Genomic DNA, 23,851 nt, shown 5'->3' on the forward strand with positions numbered 1-23,851 from the left:
AATGCATGGAGGAGATGTGCTGCTTTTCTCTGAAAAAATCACATGTACAAATCCATGAATGCAATGGGGTGAAGCCTATCCTGAAACAATGGAGCCAACTGGTAATCTAATATGCATATTTATATGGGGCAGAGACTTGCTAACAGAATGGCAGACCCATCTGTACCAGTGAGCTTGCTGGGCTGAATATAGTGGACATACAGTAGAAACCAGCTGCTATGACATCTGTTTCTTGTTCATCCTGCCTCTCATTTGTGTTGTGTAGCTGCACCCAAATCACTGCCTATAGAATGACGAGTTCCAGCGATAGAAGAAGATATGCAGGTACTCTGACAGTTTCTCAGCTTCCAGTCCAGTAAAATGTAGGCCTACATTACAAAAAGCATTTCTCGTCAGTCATCTTCTTTCATTTACTCTCATTTGTCCAGTCCTCCATGCCGCAAATTGTAATTTAAGTTACCAGGAGGCACTTCTGCTTTAATTAGCTTGGGTCCTAATTCCCATCTAAAACAGCAATAAACAGACTTAAAACTGATTTGAGGGCCTGGAGGACAAAAGTTGCACAGTCCTGGTTTAAAAATCAAATTACTTTGTATGTTTTAATTTTTCTGAAAACTGCCTTGCTTCTATCAAAGGACCAGAGTTATTAACTCCTACCATAGCCTGGTTCTGCCTATGAGGCATTTTTTGCATAAAGTCACCACAGAAGCTTGGTTGAATTTTCTCTGTCTGCCTAGGACTGAGATACCAAATCAGGACTCGCTGAGGTTACCTGAGAGATCTGAGTGAATGGCCTGTGCGTGGTTGCACAGTATTGTTAGTTCTTCAGGATAAGCCCTACAACATCCACCCAAGTGGAAAAAATAATAATTCCAGTCAAATAGCACGCCTCGCCCTGCCTGCTGGAAATGAGGACAGAGGCGTGAATACTGGCCATGCACACATCCGGCTCATCCTCTAGTTCAGTCAGCAAAGGGTTCTACATAGGAGCCCTTACTGATGTAGACGTTCACATAGATCGTTTTTTTCCAGAGGCATAGGAGCTTCCTGGGCTGTCCAGCTTTATAATTCCCATTTACAGAACATCGCCAGCGAGGCAGCATATCCACATGTTTTTATGAAGGGTTGACTTGCTGCCAAGATTCTTCAGCAAATGCAGTGCGTTGCTTAGAAATTAGTTGGCCCTGAAACCTGATGGTGGTGATTTGGGAGAAAGGGTGTGCTTAACTGTTTTCAGAGCTGCTGGTTTGTTCCCGAGCAAGTTTACCGACAACAGAGCTAATCTGGCTCCTGCAACTAGACTCAAGCTTCCTCTTCCTATCAGCCAGGGCTCTCTTGTCCCTTGGTGGTCTTTATAGGAGTGCAGAGAATCCTGAAGCTGTCACAGAGGAGCTGTTTCAATGGTGGCTACTGATTGCAAGGGCACATTTAATTCAAGGGAACTGCCAGTAAGGAAAAAAGAAATATTATTGTTGCCAATAAAAAAAAAAAAGTCCCCTTTTATTCTGTGGAAATTTTACTTGATCTTGGAAAACTGCTTTTCTCTTTCACATCTGAGAAATAGACAGTGTACAGCTTAAAATAACTCATAGAGAAAATGCCAGAAAGTGCATTTCCAAAATGAAATTCATGCATCTTAGAGAGGGTGTCCCTGGGCCTTGGCTGGCTCTTGTGGGTCTAACCTTGCTCAGTTATACTAATAACAGAGGCACGCCTTCCATGTACTGATCAGGAATTTTGGATAAAACAATATGTACACATGCATACATCATCATTATCTTCATAATTCCCACCATCCAAAAAATTGATATTTATCTTGGTTATTGGGAAAACCTGCTGGAGAAGCAAAGTTTTTTTTGGCCCCTGGAATACTGGAACCTGGCGGGTCTGATAAGGACATGTGAAAAGAAGTACTTTGGAGTTGATGCTCAAAAGATGTATGCGCCCAACTTAAGGACCTAGGCATGTAGATCTGCATAAATGGAAAATGTCCCCTTGCTGAGCGCCTAAATTTAGGTGCTTAAAAAATTGGCGGGGCCAAGGATAGAGTAAGAAATGTAGTTGGTCAGTAGTGATTTCTAGCTCTAGGCACCAGGGGCATTGCTAGACATGGGCATATAGGGCTCATGCCCTGAATCTATTGGTCAGTGTCCCAAATCTCAAACAGCTGCTCTGTTTTACTTCCCTGCAGGGTGGGGGGAGGGGGTGAGACTAAGCAGACACCGCAGGACAGCATGTGAGGAGAAACAGGAGCAGGGGAGTTGGACAAGGGGGCAGAGCAATTTGTTTTCTGTTCTTCTGTGTCCTGTGCTGTAATCTAATTCCCTCTGACACTGTTCCCTTGTGCCATCAGGAGGGATGGGGCTGGACCAGATACAGAGGCAGCCAGAGACTATGATCTCAACCCCAGATTCGGGGGGGGGGGGGGTGCAAGAGTGAGGGAGCAGGAAGGAGGCATCCTAAAGCACAACCTAGAGCTGTAAGTTTGATGGGGAGGGAGAGGAAGTAAATGCCGAAAGGGGTGAGGTGAAGAGTGATGGATTTGTTTTTCTCCTTGTCTGGTCCAGTTCTGCTTATTTGGAGTCGGAATTGGGTGTGTGCGCAGCCTCCATGAGAAACACTTACAGTGAAGCAGGAATGAGTCTGAGCTCTTCTGCGGCAGCATGCAAGGATGCTTTACTTGGGAAATCGGGGTGGAAAACAGTAAACATTATACATACAATTATATGGTTCTGTACAGGTGATTGTGTTGGAATCAGCTCAACAGGGCAGGGAGAAAGATGGAGACTGGATTCACTAGTGCAAGTTACAGCCTATCTAGGTAGCCTTGCAGACCCACCCCCTCCCACACAGTGTCAGGTAAGATGGATAGAAGTGGTGTTAACCCCTTGCTATGACCTTCTATTATTGGTCCTCCCAACGCTCTTTAGTGGCAGAATGGTCAGCCCCATCCTTTCTGCAAAGTCGTAGTGGTAATCCCTGGGCAGCAGCTTTAACAGCACATTTGCGACCATCTCTTCTGATAGGCATTATTCAATAGTGCTCTTTTCTTGCAAGACTGTCAGAAGGTGGTGCTTCACATCAATGTGCTTGGAGCGAGAGTTCACTTTCTCAGTTTATGCCAGCTTTGTGCACCCCAGGTTGTCCTCAAGTAGAGTTATGGGTTCGTGCAACAAAAAGGAGGTGAATGCTAGAGTGGGAGGGGGGAGTAGGGGTGGGAGAGAATAAAACAGTGGGGACGATGAGGAAGGGGTTGAATGCGGGGAGGAGTATGAGAAAGGGAGGTGAAAACAGTATGCTCCACCATCTCCATGAAATCAGCAATGCAAACGTGGGCTGTCTGAGATATTGAGAACCCCAGGGTAAGGGGGTGGATAGAATCGTGTGGGAGGATGGGATGCAAGTGGGTGAGTGAAGGAGCACAATACACGTGGAAGGAGTGCAAAAGAGCTGGTGGGAGGTTCTGTGTAAAAGAAAGCCAGAGGTAGTAATTGGGGGGGGGGGGGGGGGGGAAGAAAGACAGCCAGAAGAGGCGACGAGGGAGGAGAGCCAGAGGTGTGATGGGGAGATATGTGAGAGGGGAGGTGAGAGCATAGTTCCCTCTAAGCTGAGCATGTGACTGATTGCTCATATATTTCAGAGCATCCCTCACAGGTTTTACACGGTCGCGCTCATACATTTTTCTTTGCGCTATGTACAGAAATGCCACACTAATACTGACACTCAAAAATTGTTGCTGACATGAAAAAAAAAACTGCACACACCCCTAAGTCTCTCCTTGAAGGGAGCATTGGGCGAGAGAGAGCCAGAGGTGCGACGGAGGTTGAGGGGGATGAGAGAGAGGCAGATCCAGAGATTGGGAGGTGGAAAGAGAAAGAAAGAGGGTGATTGGGGGGGGCTTTGATGTGTGTAAGCCATAAGGGGTGATGAGAAAGCATGTATGATAGCCAGAGAGGATACTGGGGTCGGGGATTATTCAAGGAGATGACTGAGAATGAGAATGAATCAGAGAGAGGGTGATAGGGAAAAGTAGAGGGGTTAATTGAGGTGAGGGAGACAAAACTGGAGTGGATGAGAGAATGTGAGAGAAGATGAGTAAAATGTTTGAGAGTCAAAGTGGACATGATGGGGAGTGAAGAGAGAGGGGGTAGCTGTTGGTGGAGAAGGAAGCTAGACAGCAAGAGATTAATGGGACAAAGTAACCCTGTGAGGGAGAGATGGAGGGTGAGAGGAGCAATGGAGGGGAGAGTTGGGGAAAGTGAAGTGTTGGGACAGGGAAAGAGTGCTGGGAACGGGGGAAAGGAGAAAGAGTGTGTGAGAGTGAAACTGCTGGGGAGGTGCAAATATGAGGCTACTAGGGATGGAAGTGGAGAGAGGTAGGTGAGTGTGAAACTAATGGGGATAGAAATGGGGTGTGGAGGTGAGTGTGAGATTTCTGGAAATGGAGGTGGGATTTGGGGGTGAAGACGAGACTGATGGGAGTGGGAGTCTACGGAGTGAAATCGAGCCTGCTGGAGACATGGTCTTAGAGAGAGTGAGACGGATAGGGAGGGGGTGAGAGTGAGATGAGACTGCTGGGGAAGAAGAAAAGAGGATTTGAGAAAAGAGAGAAACTAATGGGGAGGAGGGCAAGGGGTTGAGATGAGAGAGAGAGAGACTGTTGGGGTTGGGTAGTTGAAATGAGAGAGTAATCTGCTGGGGAGGAGATCCTGAAAATCCAACCAGCTTGCAGCACTCAAACACTAATTTAAATTTGGATACACCACTTCAAAAAGGTTGTCTACCCCTGATGTGTTATCTGAACAAGGGACCTCTGAGGTTTAAAAGCTCATGTGCATAAACTGATCTAGTAAACGGTGTAAGAATCTGCCTTGAATCCCATCACTGGAATGTAATTTTCAGGGTTAAATTATTGTATGTTCAATGTAAAATTTATTTTTTGTTATAAGGAGAAAGGTGGTAGAGGTCTTTTATTAGGGACAAGGACTGGCTGCCAATACAATCAAGAATCCACTATAAAGTATTAACACTAATTTTTAACATCATCAATGACAAAAAACCCCACACCACAGCAAACACTAAGATCGCAAAACAAAGGACTATTAATGGTGCCTACAACACGGAGTACATATCTAATGCAAAGAAGAGATTGAATGTTTTCCACAGCAGGCCCCATGTTGTGGAATTCTCTACTAGAGTCGTCATGTCTGAAAACAGAAAGAAGGAGCTTCAACCGTGCGCTGAAAACATGGCTCTTCAAAAATGCGTATGATCTAACATAAAATAGCAATATGCACAAAATTTCAGTATCAACAACATAGATATTGTTAGATGAATGAGCGACAATTATTGAGAGACGTAAAGTTTATAAAGACAACTATCTGAATCAAATGTGAATGTAAATAATATGTGAATGTAACTGAAAAGAAACTAATATATCACAATTACTATATCACCAATCTAGTTAACATGTTCTGATGTTGTGTTGACCCATAATGTGAATGTTGCTTTTGTAAACCGTTGTGATCTTCTTTTGGAAAGATGGTATATAAAATGTCTAAATAAATAATTTTGTGGATACAAGGAGTGCCTCACCAAATGTAACAGAACTGGTGAGAGCCTTTTGATAAGAAACTCACAGCACTTCACTGATTGTGAAAGGATCAGCCAGTACAACATACCCTCATGTCTCTTTAGTGTGGTTGATGCTAATTTCTTAATTTGTCCCTATAAGGCCAGCAAGACCTCAGCAGCACTAGTGTCCTGTGTTTTTATAGGGTCATTCTTAGGATGGAGGCTCACTGTGATTGTTAAATTTAATTATCAAAATCTCAGGGGAAGACTGTATGGGTTCCGAATCTCATGTCTTTTAGGTACCTAGCAATGCCTCTGCTAGGCATCTAACCTTGGCGCCTACATGTAGTCACCCAAGTTTGACAAATGTTTCATCCTAAAACCAGAGGTCAACACCACCACATTGTGCGACAGATACTTGTCAAAGCTAGCAGTCCAGTGGCAGACATCAGGCGTCGGTTAATCACCAATGTATAAAGTGTAGCGTTAACCTGAAGTCATGATAACAGTTATTTTTCTGTCTTAATTCATCAATTAAAACAGAGTTTAGAGATTTATTACCCACAGAGAACTCAAGGTTCAGAATAATGGCAGATAATTTAACATATTTATAAGAGACGCAATGCAACAGGTCCTATCTGCTAGCAGGCTGAGCAGAGAAAGAAGTTATCTGTCTGAATACATAGTATTTGTAAAGGAACATTCTTATACTGAGGTTATGGAATGGGTGCTGTTCTTGAATTGTTTATTGGGAGACGGGTAAACTCCCTTGCTGTATTAGTGATGAATTTTTAATTGTATGTTTGTTGATGTCACCGGGGATGTGGTGCTGTTTGTTGTAAGGTATCCATTCTATGCAATAAAAAGAATTAAAAAAAAAAAAGGTAATTTATTCCTATTGTATGATAGGAATAACAAATTCATTTCACCTAAGGAGGTAATTTTTCAAAAAGATTTACGCATGTAAATGGGTTTTTGAAAATTGTTACAATATATGCTACTTCTACGTGTGTACGTCCTTTTGAAAATTACTTCCTATGGGCCAGATTTTCGTATCTATGCCTGATTTTATAACATGCACTCGCAGCCGCACACATGTTATAAAATCCAGGGTCGGCACGCGCAAGGGGGTGCACACTTGTTCACCATGCGCGGGCCGAGCCCTAGGGGAGCCCTGATGGCTATCCCCCCCCCCCCCCCCCCACCCTTTATTTTTTAATTTACACCTGCCTTTGGACAGGCATAGGTTGCGTGCGCCGGCCAAGTGCTGGTGTGCGATCCCCCGGCATGGCCGCTGTGCCGGAGACCTCGGTCCCGCCCCTTTTTTCAAGCCCCGGGACAGATGCGGGTCCCAGGGCTTGCGCGCGTCGCCGGGCCTATGCAAAATAGGTTCTGTGCACGCAGGAGGCGTTTAAAATCCGCCCCTAAGTGGTTTTTAATGTATTTTGCTGCAGCAGCTTCACCAAAGTCCTTTGCAACTCTTGTTGTGGTTCCGTCCTTGGACAAGCGTCGAGCCAGTTCCGCCTGCATGTCTTGTTTGAGTTCACATGGCTGAAGGCGCGTAGGCAGCAGCATGAGTCGGGAATTGTTGTTTATAAAAGAAGCGACAGCCTGCCCAGCTCACTGAATTCATTCTCTCATGACGTAAACGAAAGGCAGCCCTCCTTTGATAATGTTGCTGCTGCCACAGTTATCCAAGACGAAAAGTGTCTTGACTGTCTCGTTAACATAATACAATGCACATTGGGTTTCTAATTTCTGGAGTCGATGTGCTATCCAAATCTTTCATGCAAGCTCTTTTATTTCTGAGACTGGTGGCTTTTGGTTGTATGGGTGGAACCCATTTGTTTTCCCCCATGTTTTTTCAGGACACCTGGCCTTGAATGCCTGTTGAAACCTTTTTTTTTTTTGTTTGTTTTGCATATATTCAGTGAAAGTTGCTTTTTTCTTGAGCAATCTCCATTTCTGATAAATAGTGTTCCTCCTAGCAATCCTTCAACATCTCTGCAGGTTTTAGTACTGAGGATCCACAGCCCACATGGAGATGCGAAAGATTCTGGGCTACAAGGATGTTTCAAATGACCTTGCCCGTACTTCTGGAGAGAAGAGCATGCAATGCCAGATTCACAGATGAGAAAATATGCAAAACCGAGTTCAGAAAATTGCTGCGTCAGCCTGTGAATGGAGAAAAACCCTTAGTAAATCAGGCCCTTAGATTGAAAGCCCTCTGTGGCTAGTGAAATGACTACAGTTCCTGAATGTGATCCGCTTTTGAAGTTCCTGAAAAGCAAAACATAAATCAAATGAATAAATAAGTACATGAACTACTTGCTCACAAACAGATTGCAAAGAAGATACTGGTTCTCTTAATTGCAATCTGTGCTCTCCTCGCATATTAAGGTTACAAATCTCGACTGGTGCTTCAGTAGTTTCAGTGTAAAGGTAGTGACCTAAACCCTCTGAAAGGGAACTAAGATTCAGTCAATTTTAACAGCAATTTCTTTGAAGATAACACCTGCTGAAAAATGATAGTTGGCAAGAGATTTGCAATGCTATTCCAGTATTTACATTGATAAATAAATTTTCAGCACAGCAGTACCATGGACTTCAGATTTTAACTTTGGAACAGTGGTATCCATGTACAGACATGATGCGGACCCCTTAGGGGCGTAAAACTGAGATGTGTGGATGGCTGGGTGGTTGGCTTCCTCAGAAAAACCAGACTCCTAGTTTCTGTAGCTTCAAAAACAGCATCTTCTCGTCTCAAAGTGTGCTCATGGCAGCTACTTATACGCTACCTGAACACAGGGGAGGACATTTTCAAAGGCGTTAGGGGCGTAAAAGTAAAGTGTACTATAGCAATTTTCAAAAGCTCATTTACCAGTGTAAAATCGTTTGACAGTTCAGCCCTATGGAGTGAATTTTCAAAGGAGCTGCACACGTAAAAGTAGCAATTTTCAAAATCCCATGTATGCACGTAAATCCTTTGGAAAATTACCTCCTTCGTGTGACTGCTGGGCTTGAGGCCAGGGACTTGGTTACCAATGCTTTTTTTTTTTCCCTCCCCTTCCCGGGAGGGGGGCGGCAGGGAGGGAAACGTTTTGTAAAGCAATCTTATACTCCCCACTTCAGACTCAAGCAGAAGGCCTGCTGGAAGCTTCTTACCGGTGCAAGGCATGCAAAGGAAGGGGGTGGTGCTCTGTTTTGTTAGTAACTCAGAGGTTTGGTATGCTGCGAAAAAGAAGAAAGCCAAACACTGGCAAACTTTACTGTGAGGGGAACAGTCCTGTAAAATGTCTGGGCGTGGGAGAAAGTTTCCTAAGACAGTCTTGGCTGCACATGAACCACAGCTTTCCCTGATCCACCACTGGAGGATCCAGAAGGGAGCACAACTGCTGCTGAATAACCCTTGTTTTAAAAAGGAAAAAATCAAAACTTAAAGCAGCCGTAACAACTGTTAAGTTGTCTTTTAGTCTTATGTCTGACTCCTTTCTTTTTTGACCTGTTTTGTTCTTAAATTGTTTTGGTTTTTTTTAATGAAAAGATGTGCATCTTACAGTGCCCCACGTCAACTACCCATGCTAAGCCGGCATGGCTTTCTCATGAGTATCACCTGGAAGTGACCGGAATGGCTATCTGGGAAGATATTCATTCATATCGCCTCAGGAATGCAGCAGAAATCAGAATAAAAATAAGGAGCTTTACTGAAAATTGAATTATCTCAAGAAATGCTGCTTTAAATGTTACAAAACTAATCTTGTCTAGGCTTGTACAAAAGAAAAACCCAACCCACTAATGGGCTGAAACCCTTCCAGAGATTCTGCTTTTATAAACGAAAGACCCTAGGATTTTTGTCTTGGGTACGTTGCACATATGCAACAAGCAAGTCCCACAGGACGCAGGCTAGTTGATATTCCAAGAGTGTAGCAGTTTCCTCCTGCATTAGAATAGTGCCGTTACATTTAAACGGCCCAGGCTGCTCCACAGTGATGCAGCAGATGCAGACGCGAAGTCTGCTGTCCGCTGGGGCCAGCTGGAGTCTGGCCTGCTGCAGCGAGAGCACGCTGCATCCCAGGGAGAGAAGGCGACTGCTGCTGTTAATGTGGCCTGTCCTGGCCGTGAAGAGCGTTTCCACCCTCAGGGATGGCGAAGGCTCCTGGTGCCACCTGGGTGTACCATCTGGGGTGGGGGCTTTATAGAGAGGGAAGAGGTGGCAGGAGTTCTTATTTTTCTCAAAGTACCAACCATACTTTACTCTGTAAAATTAACTGCACTTCATTAGTGAGTTAAGTCACGGAGACTTCATGTTGTAGAATACTCGTTCAGGAAAGTTCCTCTTTTGATTAACAGAAGCTAACGTAAGTACACTTATACCAGGTATCACCGAGCTGCATAATATTTCCTAGAAAAAAAAGTACCATGAAGTTAACCATCATAATCTGCCATTGGCACTGGTTTTGCCTTCAGATATTCGAATTTCTGAACTAAAAATTTAGATTTTATATGATGTTTAACAAAATTCAGTAAATTTAAAGAAAATCTTATTGCTGATTCAGGATCTTTTTATTTTTTTGCACTTCCTATATAACAGAAACATTTACATTAACAAGAGACCATAGATCCATTTTCACTCCCTGTCCCAGATCGTCCCAGCTCTGTGGTGCTCTGGTGCTGCTTTCCGGAGAGTGAAAGGAGAGAGAGAGGGTGGAGCAGCTCGCCCCTGCTTCATACAGAATAGGGTGGGATATATAATTGAGAGCAGATAGGGTCATCCATGGATTTATCTGTATCGCACCTTCTCCCCTCACCAGTACGTCTCAAATACCCTGCAAATACGTATGTGCCAGAAGAATTAATCCCACTGTATTTCACCCCTAGATTTTCCTCATCGAGTAAGAGAACCCCACCATGACATATCTCTTAAAAAACCTCAAAAGACTCTGCTCGCAGTCTCCAGTTTGACCATTTTAAGCCAACTGGAAAGGGGAGTGGGGATGTGCATATGAAGGTGGGAGAGGTTTGTTTGTAAAATGTGGACATTTAAGTTTATGGGGTGAACTTTCAAAGACTTATATGGAGGTTGTTTGTATAAAATCAGTATTATACGCACATAAGTAGCCTCTGTGCATGGTGAGCAAATTTTCTGAAGGGCAGGAGTTTGCACGCACTATCGCTGCTGCATGGAAAAGTGTGCACATACAAAGTGGGCATTTCATGGGTGTTCTGGGGCAGGGGGTGGAATGGATTTATGTATTTTATAAATGAAGTACACATGTACATCATCAAATATGCACACACCTGCTAATCAAGTCATGGAAATTAAATCCGACTTCGTTTTTTCTGCAGTTTTTTGGTAGGGGGATCTAGAGCAAGAGGCGGAGGGCATGGGAGAACTTGTGAAGTTCTGGGTCAACAGGCATAGGTCTTGGTGAACTGGGTGCTTGGAAGTATGCGCGCAGATATTTTGGTAAGCGAGATACACGCATACATCAGCAAACTTTATTAAATACCTGTCTCCGCGCATAAACTGAGGGTTATTACGCACACATGTTACAACTATTCAATGCGTAAAATATATGCACGTCTACTAATATAAAATAGACCATGTGTGGATCCCTGCATTAAAAACAATGTGCAGGTACTGAAACATACATGCATACTTTCAGAGCGGTGATGCACGGTATTTTATAAACTGTTTGGTTCCCACTGCAGAGTCTACAAAATACAGGCGTAACGTTAGACACGCCTGCTTATGCGCCTGTGTGCTGAGTGATGCACACCATTGCAAATTACCCTCTGTGAGTCTGACTCTGGCACATGTAGGCGCAGCCGAAACCTCCAGCTGTAACTACAGTATTTGCATTTATTGACTACTCGGATTATTATCCATCAGAATTTGCTATTAAAAGTGAAAAGTTTTAATTAGGGATTTTTTTTTCTGTTCAAACATAAGGGATGAATATAGCAATTGGTTGAACAAAACAAATTTCTGTTCACATGCTTCACAATGTCTAAATAGGTATTCCAGTCACTTAAATAAAGAGCGAAGTGACTTTGCCCAAGGTCACAAGAAGCATCAGTGGGATTTGGACCCTGGCTTCCCTGATTCTCTCAGCCTGCTGCTCTAAATGCTAGGTTACTTCTCTATTCCATTACAGGCTTCCTAATCCCTATGATAGATTAAATTTATCTTTCTGACCTTAGTAGAAAGCAGCCAAGAGTAATCTTGTCTGTGTCTTGCTGAGGTCAGCATCTGTGGCATTCAGAACAGTTCACCTTCTCTCTGGATTTCTCATTTCAAGGTTAGAAGGGAGACCAGGCTCATCCAGTAAGGTGTGGAGCAGGAATGCAAGGATGGTCAGGAGTTTATTGTTCAGCTAGAAAGACAGCAGTCTTGTGCTGTCTGGTCAGTCACAGCAAGTGGGTCTGGTGTTAAAGGACTTTTGATGGTAGGGGACCCGTTGTTCTCTTTTTAAAGGCCTCACTTAGCACTTCTCAGCTTCATTAATGCAAATTAATGGGCTACCAGACGAACAATATGATTGGCTCAAATCTTAAAATTTCCTCTTAAATAAACCACGTCAACTTGTGATCAGATAGACACTTAACGCATGGTTGGTATAGACTTCTTACGATTACAGACACAGTCTCTGATAGACTGTTTTTTTTATGTAGAAGATTTAAAGATGAAACTGGCTGGCAACCTGCCTGACTGTTATGCGGCATAGACAGTTTTAATAAGACCAAGGTCCAGTTTTTATTCTTAAGTATCCCATAATCCTTTGCTTTGACTCCATGTTTGTTGCTTCAGAGAGCAAGAACAGTTTCAGGAATTAGGATCTAAGAGACGTTTCTGCATGCAGCAGGGCTTGCATCTCTCCAGTGTTGATGCACACCTCACGTTTTTCTGTGTCGCACAAACCTGCTGTCTGGCTTTAATTTGTAAGAGCTTTATTATTTAAAGAGAGAAGTTCTTATGTCTAATATATCCTATGAATTATCAGGTGCCGTCTTTTTATTTCTTTATTTTATTGGTATTTTTCTGGAACGCTTCAATTTAATTGTAAAAAATATATCTATGTCTCCAGCTCAGGCTGGCTAATTCCCTTGTTTTGAAAAAAATTATTAGATCTGTGGGCCCCAGGAGCTTGCAGTTATGCACTGCCGCATATTCTGAAAATGACGTTCATTTAAATCAGAAGAGTTATTCCAGGCAATATTGTATTAACAAATCAAATGTATTCTGCAGCCTGGATATGTTAAATAAAAATGCTAAACTGCACCATTCATTACTTTTTTAATCTACTGACTGTAAAATGTTTTTAAATATTAAAATGCCACTTAAAATTATTGATGAGGTTCTCTGGGGCACGCCGCACATCGCTGTGAATGTGAAATCTTTTTTTTCTCATAACAGAATTTTATCGTCATGCTTTACAACAGTAGTTCTAAACCTTCTTTTTGGGTCACGGACCCCTTTTGAGAATCTGATGAAAGCTATGGACCCCCCTCCTGAGAAATGTGCACATAAGCACATACACACAACATTTCTTTTTGTGCCTGGTTCATGGACTCCTCTGAAGCTGGTCCATGGACCCCGCGTAAGAACTCATACTTTAGAGGATTTGTAGCTTTATTTGCATAATTACAAATTTTGAGAATCGGCAATAATCATATTGCATTTCATACCACATTCCTGTATTATATAGGTCGGGATCCCACTCTTATGATTTGTTGTTGCTGATTCTAAATAGTCTAAGCCCAGTTGATTATTACTAGCACTCCGCAGACAGACCCCAGCTCTAGTCAACCTACCAGCTACAACTTCTTAAATATAGCCTGCTAGCCCATCCTGGTTATCTCATTAGCCCATCCTGGTTATCTCACTTTCAGGCCGATAACAGTACAGTGCGCTCCAGTGGAGCGCACTGTTAGCCCGAGTTTGGATGTGCGTTTTCAACACGCTAGCTTTACCCCTTATCCAGTAAGGGGTAATAGCGTGTCGAAAACGTGCGTCAAACCTCTCCCCCCGCCGAAACGAATAGCGTCCGCAACATGCAAATGCATGTTGATGGCCTTATTAGCTATTTCCGCATGATCCAGAAAGCAAAATGTGCAGCCAAAGGCTGGCGTTAATTTCTGCTGGCGCCGGGGAAGTGTACAGAAAAGCAGAAAAAACTGCTTTTCTGTATACCCTCCGACTTAATATCATATTAAGTCAGAGGCCCCAAAATTAAAAAAAAATTTACAATTAAAAAAAAAAATTTAAAATCGGCCCGTGGCCTGCTGGTCGGAAGACGGACACTCAATTATGCCGGCGTCTGTTTTCCGAACCCGTAGTGGGCTTGAGAACCGACACTGGCAAAATTGAGCGTCGGCTGTCAAACCCGCTGACAGCCACCGCTCCTGTCAAAAAAGAGGCGCTAGGGACGCGCTAGTGTCCCTAGCGCCTCTTTTTACCACGGGCCCTCATTTGCATACTAAATCGCGCGCACAGGAGAGTGGCCTGTGCGCACGTCTGGAGAGCTGGCGCTCGCCTTGGAGCACCGGCTCTCCCGCGGGTTTTACTGTATCGGCCTGTTTTGTCTTTTCATCCTTGCTCTTGAATTGTAACGTGCTGGTACTAGACTGGTTACCCCTATGACCTGTGGTGTTGCTAGGTCACACTTCCCCATGTAACTTCATGTTTGCTACTAAAGATCCTGTGTGCTTATCCCATGTCTTCTTGAAGCCTCTTACTGTTTTAGCCTCCCTCACCATTTGCATTAGGCTGTTCCATATATCCACGCTTTCTGTGAGAAAAGTATTTCCTGACTTTGCTCCTGGGCCCAACCCTTGGAGCCCTTGTTCTAGAACTTCCTTTCCACTGAAACGTTTACTTCCTGTGTATTATACCTTTCACGTATTTGAAAGTCTTTTGGTCTCTTCTCTTCTCCAGGGTATACATACTTATCTCCTTTACCCAGTCTAGGAAGTTGGTCTGATTTGTCAGACAGGATCTCTGGACCGTAAAACCTTGCTGCCTCAGATACTGCAACTGTCTCTTATTTGTCAAGGAGAAGCATTTTTTTTTTTTTAAAGATGCTTGAACAGCTGCAGACTGTTACGTATTGGTTGTTAACAAGTGATCAACCCACCAGTCATAGCATCCTTTAATCTTTTTTTCATGCTTCTTTCTTTTCCTGCAGATTTGTACTGTTTTGGAATTTCTGAGTGGTTTTCTAATAACCAAGTTCAAACCTGGCCTGTACTCCTGGCTATATAATGGGACAAATGGTGTCTGAGGAGTCTTCACAATTCTTTACAGGTTTATCGAAGGCTTGAAGTGTTGCTGAATCTGGATTTTCTTTGCTTATTTTTTTGGTCTGTCCAGCCCATTTTCTTATCTGTCAGATAGTGAGTGCATGGCAGCTTTGTTCCTTCAACAGGCTGCAGGGCCTAGTTACGCAAAGCCATATCCTCTGGCAGCTGGTGCACCAACTGTCTCCCTTCCACTCTCTTTTGTGGAGGGAGGCCTCAGATTACAACCAGAGCTTACTCCCACAGCTGTTCCAAAGTGGGCTCTCGGGGAGGGTCTGTGCATGGTAATAGATTTCCTGCCTTTCCACTAGGCTTGGCTGACCATGTGGGAAGAGGTGAGGGGGGTGAATTTGAAATGTTCCCAGAGGAAAATATAGCACAGTACAGCCACAGAGAAGAAAAACAGAATCTGAATATAGTTATTTTTCTTTGTGCTTTGAGGTTTTGTTCTAGGCTCCACCTGGTGGGCCTATCCAAGAGCTGCTGAAAAGTGTGTGACTTCCTCACTGGGTATCGGGGGACCTGCTTTTGTTTTTGGAAAATAGTTTTTATTTTTCATCTTTTTATTGCTTTTTTTTTTATTATTGCATTACTCTGGTCTTCTCAGATTCATTTTTCATCACCTGCCACTTCCCCAACTCCTACAGCCATTGTATGGCCTTCCCAGAAGGCATTGCTCCACCAGGAAGGAGGCACTGCTACAGAGAGATGCAAAACAGCAAGATATCATTGAGATTGTCCTGCCTCTGTTACTATTTTTATCTATTCATTTATTTGTTGCATTTATGTTCCCTTACAACAGACTGGTCCATCTGTAAGATTACACATGAACATACATAATAAAAGTAAAACAATGAACTATCCGTCTGTGAGAAGAATGCATGACTAGCAATGCTAGGCTCTTATTTGCTAGTTTGTTCTTGCATAAGATGTCAATATTCCACACCTAACTAAAGCTTGCCCTTTTTTTTCACACTTCAGCAGGTACAGGGCGTAGTCAGTATCTAAAAATATTCCTGCAGCCTGTAAGCGCTCTCCGCTGCATGCCACCGATGGATGTGGTGCTCAGCTCCTGACGCATTGCAGCATTGTTAAACCGTTCTGACCAGTTTTATTTTCCATCTCTTCCCTTTTTCTCCCATTTTCTTTTTGTGCCCTGGGTTTGTAGAAATGGTCCCTCCTGCAGAAGGCCTTTGTAAAAGTGTGTGTGGGGGGGGGGGGTTTTGGGTTTTTTTCATCTTTTTAGCTCTTGGAAAAAGAGAAATCCAAACAGCCTACAGCAGACTCCCCTTTACTTTCTTCAGCTACTCCTGCTTATCAGTTGTCTAGCACTACTAGAGGTGTACAACGCTGTACAAATACACAGGAGACGGTTCCTCCTTTATAGAGCTTGCAGTCCAGTTAAGGACAAACAAGAGGCTTAAGGAGTTTCATTTATTACGTAAAATAGTTAAAACCAACAAGGATACGATCAGGAGAAACTAGGATTAAGATCTAAAAGCAGCCTTGGGAAAGTGGGTTTATGGAGCTGGATTTGAACAAGGCCAGAGAGGGAGCACAAAGCACCAACTCGGGAAACCTGTTCGATGCTGCAAGGTGGAAAGCACAGAGCCGGGAACTGGCCACGAAGGAGAAGAGCACAGATAAGAGTGGCTTACCCGAGGAGGGGGTGGAGGGAGATTGTCCATGAATAAAAAATCCAAATAGAAGGGCAGCAATAATTCCAGTAACATTGCAACTGGATGCATAAAGGAGCTGGTCCATCTCACAGCGCCTGAAAATGTTTTTGACCAATGCAGATTGCAGATTGTCCTGACTTTTTTTTCCTGACTGTACAAACGTTTAGGGTAATGTGTGAAAAAAAGAGGGAGGCCTGAAATGTGGGGAAAATGGCCCGATTTTAGTCCTCTAGCCGCAGCTTTAGCCTCTGATGCTCCCCTGCAGTTATACAACACAGTGTGCACTTTGGTAGCTGCTCAGCATTTCAACATGCATTGGATACATTTCTTATATATCACTTGCATAGACTGCAGTCCATGATTTAATCAGAAGCCTATAAAAATGTTTACAAAACACTAGTTGGCCTCTGGGCTGGTAGAAGCAAATCCTTATCGGAGTAGAGCTCTAAAGCCGGTGGTTATGCTGTACGAGGCCCCAATGGGGTAGACTCAGGAGTAACATCAAAAAAATATTTCTTCATAGAAAGCGAGGCAGATACATGGAACAGTTTCCCAGTGGAGGTGACAGAGGCACAAAATAATAACAGTTCATGGAAGCACGGGACAAGTACAGCGTATCATTAATTGCAAAGCAGTGAGCAGGAAGCCAGAGATCGGTTAGTGGTCTGTAGTAATGTAGAAGGAAGTAAACTGGGCAGACTAGATGGGTCATTATCTGTTGTTCTACCCTCCCAGTTAACAGCCGTCCCCCTTAACAAGAACACACTTTTAATAAATTATCAGACAAGATACAGTTAAAATATTTTAAAACATTTTCAGTAGGGGACATGGGGGGCCTCTGGGTAGCAAGAACAAAAAATGAACTACCGATTTATTTTCTTCTTCTTCTTCTTCTTCTTCCAGAGAAAAAAACATATCAAAGATGGCTTTTAAGAAAGACGGTGCCCACAAGAAATGGGCTGTATTGAAGGAGAAATTGGGGCCTCAGGACTCAGACCAGACAGAGGCCAACCTTGAGAATGCAGAGCCGGAGCTGTGTATCCGCCTTCTCCAGATCCCCTCGGTGGTGAACTACTCTGGGCTAAAGAAACGGCTGGAGAGCAGCGATGATGCCTGGATGGTGCAGTTCTTGGAGCTGAGCGGTCTGGACCTGCTGCTGGAAGCCCTGGACCGACTTTCCGGGAGAGGGGTGTCCAGGATTTCCGATGCCCTTCTCCAGCTCACCTGCATTAACTGCGTCCGCTCCATCATGAACTCTCACAAAGGAATTGAATACATTGTGAGCAACGAAGGCTATGTTAGAAAGCTCTCCCAAGGTAAGGACAGTGACTTCTCAGCACTGACTAGAATACATTCTGGAGCAAGGCATGCATCTGTGCTCTGGAATTAATACACAGATATTTATTTCTTTTGATAGTATTTTAACTCGTTTATCACCTTCTTTTAATCTCCCATCCTCATGAGACTTTCTGGGTGACTTTTGTTTCCCTTCACTGGCTGAGGGCTGGAGAGGGAAGACTCCTTCAGTGTCCAGTTTCAGTCAGTAGGGGTCACTACTACTACTACTACTACTACTACTACTACTACTTAACATTTCTATAGTGCTACACAATATACACAGCACTGTACAAACATAGAAAAAGTCAGTCCATTCTCAATAGAGCTTACAATCTAATAAGACAAACATACAGGACAAGAGGCTTAAGGTATTTCATAAAGCAAGACAATGGTTAAAAAGAATAGAAAGTTAGTTAAGACTAAAAGCAGACAATCGGGCATAAGATTTAAAAGTTGTTTAAAAGGTGGGTCTTTAGATGGGATTTAAACATGGCAAGAGGGAGCATGACGCACCAATTCAGGAAGACTATTCCAAGTACACGGTGGAGCCAGGTGGAAAGCACAGAGTCTGGAATTGGCAGGAAAGGAGAAAGGCACAGATAGGGAGTGACTTATCCAATGAGCATAGTGCATGAGGAGGGGTGTAGAGAGAGATTAAGAGAAGAGAGGTAGTGAGGTGCTGCAGAATGAAGACATTTGTAGGTGAGAAAGAGGAGCTTGAACTCTATGCAGAAGCGGATAGGGAGTCAATGCAGTGACTTCAGAAGAGGGGTTATGTGAGAATAGCAACTTTGGTGAAAGTTAAGTCGCGCAGTTGAATTTAGGACAGATTGCAGTGGAAAGAAATGGCTTGCCAGGAGACCTGAGAGGAGCAGGTTGCAATAGTCTAAGTGGGAGGAGATGAGAGAGTGGATAAGGATTTTGGTAGTGTGTTCAGAAAGGAAAGGACAGATTTGGCAATGTTATAAAGAAAGAAATGACATGTTTTAGCAGTGTTTTGGGTATGCGAAGAGAAGGAGATAGGAGTCGAAGAGGACTCCAAGGTTACGGGCTGATGGGACCAGGATGATGACCATGTTATCCACAGAAATAGATAAAGGAGGAAGAGGGGAGGTGGGCTAGGGGAGAAAGATGAGGAGCTCCATCTTGGCCATGTTGAGATTAAGGTGGCGGCAGGACATCCAGGCAGTAATGTCAGACAAGCAGGCTGAGATCCGGGATTGGATTTCTGGTGTACAAAGATAGATCTGGGAGTCATCAGCATAAAAATGGCTTTGAAGGCCATGAGAGGAAATCAGAGCACCAAGGGAATTAGTATATAGTGAGAAGAGAAGAGGGCCCAGAATGGAGCCCTGAGGCACACCAATTGATATTGGAATGGCAGTAGAGAAGGAACCACTAGAAGAAATGCTAAAAGTGCGATGAGAGAGATAAGAAGAGAACCAAGACAGGACAGAGTCCAGAAATCCAAGCGAGGACAAAGTATCAAGGAGTAGGTAGTGATCAACAGTGTTAAAAGCAGCAGATGGATCAAGGAGGATGAGGACAGAGTAAAGACCTTTGGCTTTAGCCATAAACAGGTCCTTGGAAAATTTGGCAAGGGCTGTTTCAGTTGAGTGTAGAGAGCGAAAACCAGACTGGAATGGATCAAGAATGGCTTGAGATGTAAGAAAGTCAAGACAGTGGCGATAAACTGCCCATTCAAGTAGTTTGGAGGCAAAAGGGAGATGGGATGATAGTTGGCAGGACAGGTAGGATCCAGTGAGTGTTTTTAAGGAGTGGTATGATTACAGCACGTTTGAAGGCAGCTGGAACAGGGCAGTGGAGAGTGATAGATTGAGGATGTGACAGATGGAAGGAATGACTGCAGTGGAGATGGAGCTGAGGAATCAGGTGGGGACAGGGTCAGAGGAAAAGTAGTGAGTTTGGAGGAAGAGAAAAGACAAGCAGCTTCCTCCACTGTGACTTCAGGAAAGGAGGAGAGCGTGGCGGAGGCTAGGGGAAGGGTAGAGGAAAGACATGGGGGAGAGGCATCACCTTTGTGATACCACCAGGCCTTACCAGACACCAATCAATCCTATTCTTTTCATTATTTTTTTTTTTGACATTGTAAAATCTTATTGCGACATTACTTTTGCTCTTGATATAGAGTTTTTGTATTTTGTCCTAGTTTAACCTCGGAAATTGATGAACTTGAAGAAAGGCCTGTGTGCTTTTAAAATTTAATTTTTTTTCAGCCCTGAATTTTTGTGCAGTACAAAAATTCAAGTATTACAACTCTCGTTAATTCTTATGTGGGTTCAATGAATGGTACCATAATCTGCAGACAATACAGTTTTCCCCAGCACTGACACAGCTGCCAGAATTTTGCTCTATTTTCCTTTAAAATGTGTTATTTCTTCAGTTTCAATTTCTGACTTGCACTTGAAGAAGCTTTAGATTTGGTTCAAGAATGCTACTCAGGACACATACGTAGATGCCACCCATATTTTATGGAGGGAAAAACCTGAAGCAAAAATGTATTTTCCTAAAGTATATGAGCATTGCTTTAACCAACTTCCTCTTATTACCAAAAATACAAGATTTCTTTGTTACCACAAAGTTGTGCAACTGCAAAGGGCGGGACTGTAGAGCTGGCTAATCAAGCCCATTTAGAGCTGTCTGTAACTTGAATTGGAGGTTCAATAAAGTAATATGGAAAACTAATAGCTTGTGACAGGAACTCCTTTAAAAATCTTTGATCCAGAATGAATAAGGCACTATTCTCATGGCTTTTCTGTGGCAACTCTGTCATATAGGGGTGCATTTTCAATAGTTCACATTGGGGTAGATTTTCAGACGAGCGCGAACAGCCTACTTTTGTTTGCGCTCCAGGCGCAAACAAAAGTACGCTGGATTTTAGTAGATACGCGCGTAGTCGCGCGTATCTACTAAAATCCTGGATCGGCGCGCGCAAGGCTATCGATTTCGTATAGCCTGCGCGCGCCGAGCCGCGCAGCCTACCCCCGTTCCCTCCTAGGCCGCTCCGAAATCGGAGCGGCCTAGAAGGGAACTTTCCTTTGCCCTCCCCTCACCTTACCCTCCCTTCCCCTACCTAACCCACCCACCCGGCCCTGTCTACACCCCCCCCTTACCTTTGTCGGGGGATTTACGCCTCCCAGAGGGAGACGTAAATCCCCGCGCGCCAGCGGGCCTGCTGCGCGCCGGGCGCGACCTGGGGGCGGGTACGGAGGGCGCGGCCACGCCCCCGGGCCGTAGCCACGCCCCCGTACCCGCCCCCAAAACGCTGCCGACACGCCCCCGGAACGCCGCGACGACCGGGCCCGCCCCCCGACACGCCCCCCTCCGAGAACCCCGGGACTTACGCGAGTCCCGGGGCTCTGCGCGCGCCGGGAGGCCTATGTAAAATAGGCTTCCCGGCGCGCAGGGCCCTGCTCGCCTAAATCCGCCCGGTTTTGGGCGGATTTAGGCGAGCAGGGCTCTGAAAATCTACCCCATTGTGTGCAAATTCCATTTGCTATTTTAGCTTGTGAGCATTGCACAGTTTTCAGAGGAACTGATCCCCATCGGGTCTCACTACAATCCTTCCCTATCTTCCATTCTAGAAATGGTAGCTCTTTATTCATCATATTCTACCCCCATCCCATTTGGGACTTATTAGTAGGGATGGGTATTCGGAAGAAGCAAAATAGGAAATTAGACAAAATTTACTGTTTCTTTTCTTCATTATCAAAGTGAAACAACTGAAAATCTGACAATTTCATTTGTTTTCATGTTTTGTTTTGAAAAACAAAATTGATCCATTGGGCCTAGGCCCAGGTCTAAAGCCAGGGCCTCTCCTAGGAAATAGGCTTAAACCCAAAGCAAGGGCCTCAGCCTAGGCCAGAGCACTACACCAGAGCCTGGGCCTAGGCCTAGGCCCAGGCCCGAGGAGGGTGCCTTGCCTAGGCATAGGACGCAGCCCAATGCAGAACCGTGGTCTAGGTCCAAACGTGACGCCAGGATCTCAGCTGATGCCCAGGGCTAAAGCTGGTGCCTTGTCCGAGACCCTAAACATGTAAAAAAAAAATGTACCTTCTCTGGGGATCCAGTGATGCAGCCCAGGCCCAATGCCAGGATCCGACCAGGAGGCCGGGTCCTGAATTCTGGTCCTCAGCCTAGGCCAACGCTGTGAACTGGTCTGGAGATCGAATGCCAATGCCGGGGCCTCTGCCCAGACCCAGGCCTGAGACCAGGTCCCAATGCCAGAGCCTCAGCCTGGACCCAAACCTGACACCGCAACCCGACCTGGAGGCCGGGTCCCAAAGCCTGGGCCTCAGCCCAGGGTCAGGCCTCTGAGCACTCCTCTTCTGTTTCTTTCTTCGGCTCTTGAAACCAACTGACAACGTCCTCTGGGGTCACAATGGAGTTAATTAACTCTGGCGCATTCACCTGGCGAATGGCGCCATTTTTAATATACAGCACTGTTGTCGTACTTCACAATGGTGACATCTGCTGGGATGAATGCACTGCCAGTGTGTTGGGATCCGATCTCCAGACTGGGTCATGGCATCTGGCCTGATCCCAGGCCCCGGCCTAGGTGGAAGCCCAGGCGTCAGGTCCAGGCCTTAAAGTAAATAAATAAATAAATAAATAAATAGACATTTAAACAACTCCCCATAAAAAAAAGAAATGGACCTCCCAAGCCGCCCCCCCCCCCCCCCCCCCACACACACACACACACCTGAACAAATGGGGCCAGGATCCTCCCCAGTCCCCACTTACCCGGTCCTGGGGAGATCTGATGCCAAGGCCAGGGCCCTGGCCGAAGCCTTTTCTTTTTTCAGCTCTTGAAGAAAGAAAAGCCTTGTGTAGGGTATAGGCTGAGATTTGAAACACTGGTCCTAGGCATTGGGATCATCCTGACATGCTCACGCTGCAATCTCGGCCTTTACCCTATACAAGTCCCAGGCTTTGTCCTGGGTCTAGGCCTCTGCGTCAGATTCCCTTCCCCTCCAGACCAGATAGGTGGGGGCCGGGGATGATCCCGGCCCTGACATTTGTTTGGGTGGGAGGGATGGGTGGGGAGCTTGGGAGGCTCCGATTTTCTTTTTTTTTTTTTTTTTTCATTTTGGGGTTTTTTGTTTTTTTTGTTTGTTTAAATGTTTATTTTGGGGTTTTTTTTAACTAAATAAATGAAATAAACATTAACACAATGAAATTCATGGAAAATCAAACCCCTGAAAATGAAATGAAAAACCTCCATAATTTTTCTTCTTCCCATCCCTAGTCATGAGTAAGGAATTACGTGACAAGATCAAGTAGTAAGGAATATGCAATATGTAGACAGTGTCTTTTGAATCCTTGTTAGTGTGTATTTAAGTTACTGTGTTTGTTAATTTAAAAAAGAGGCTATCTACAAAAAGTTTTTCCCTCTCACCCTGCACCACACCCACCCACCCCTAACGTGCTTCCTTCTTAAATAGTTCTTCAAAGGATTTTGGTTAAGTGAATAATATAGGATCTAAGTACCAATCTAACAATTTGTGTATTAGTCACTATTAGCAGACTATCTTTGATGTCCCAAGCCTATCATTTGGAGGCTTAAGGATTGTCTAATATGCTTTCAGCTGTCTGCATTGAAAATGCAGGTGACTCATTTGAAAATGGAATTGTTCAGGTTTCAAACATCCTTCCTTTTCTTAAAACATCCAGAATGCCTCCCCCAGTTCCCACAGAGGACTAAGAAACCTAAGAATAAATGGTTTGTAATGAGCTCTTGTGAAAAAAGACATGACTGTACAGTGTCCAATTTCCCTAACTGTGCAGCATCCTAATACCCTCCTTCACTACCACAGAGAAGTCAGACGTTCAGGATTCAGAAACCCAGGAATAAATAAATTTATAGTGGGCTCTGGCAGAATAAGGCCTGTGAGGAAGAGACACCTATTCTCTCTACCCTTTCTGCACTGGATAACAAA

The 23,851-nt window shown here is 44.3% G+C and overlaps 1 protein-coding gene across 1 annotated transcript in view; it reads left to right on the forward strand.

The window, feature by feature from the left end:
• The window catches only part of LOC115089775 (inverted formin-2-like), a 68,566-nt gene that overhangs the window by 30,588 nt on the left and 14,127 nt on the right, over positions 1 to 23,851 (forward strand). The window contains exon 2 of the mRNA XM_029598068.1: positions 17,457 to 17,869. Coding sequence (XP_029453928.1) covers positions 17,476 to 17,869 — 394 coding nt within the window. The 5' untranslated portion in view covers positions 17,457 to 17,475. The remainder of the gene's footprint in view (positions 1 to 17,456; positions 17,870 to 23,851) is intronic.

Source organism: Rhinatrema bivittatum, chromosome 4 (assembly GCF_901001135.1).
Source record: "Rhinatrema bivittatum chromosome 4, aRhiBiv1.1, whole genome shotgun sequence".
NCBI classification, from domain to species: Eukaryota; Metazoa; Chordata; class Amphibia; order Gymnophiona; family Rhinatrematidae; genus Rhinatrema; species Rhinatrema bivittatum.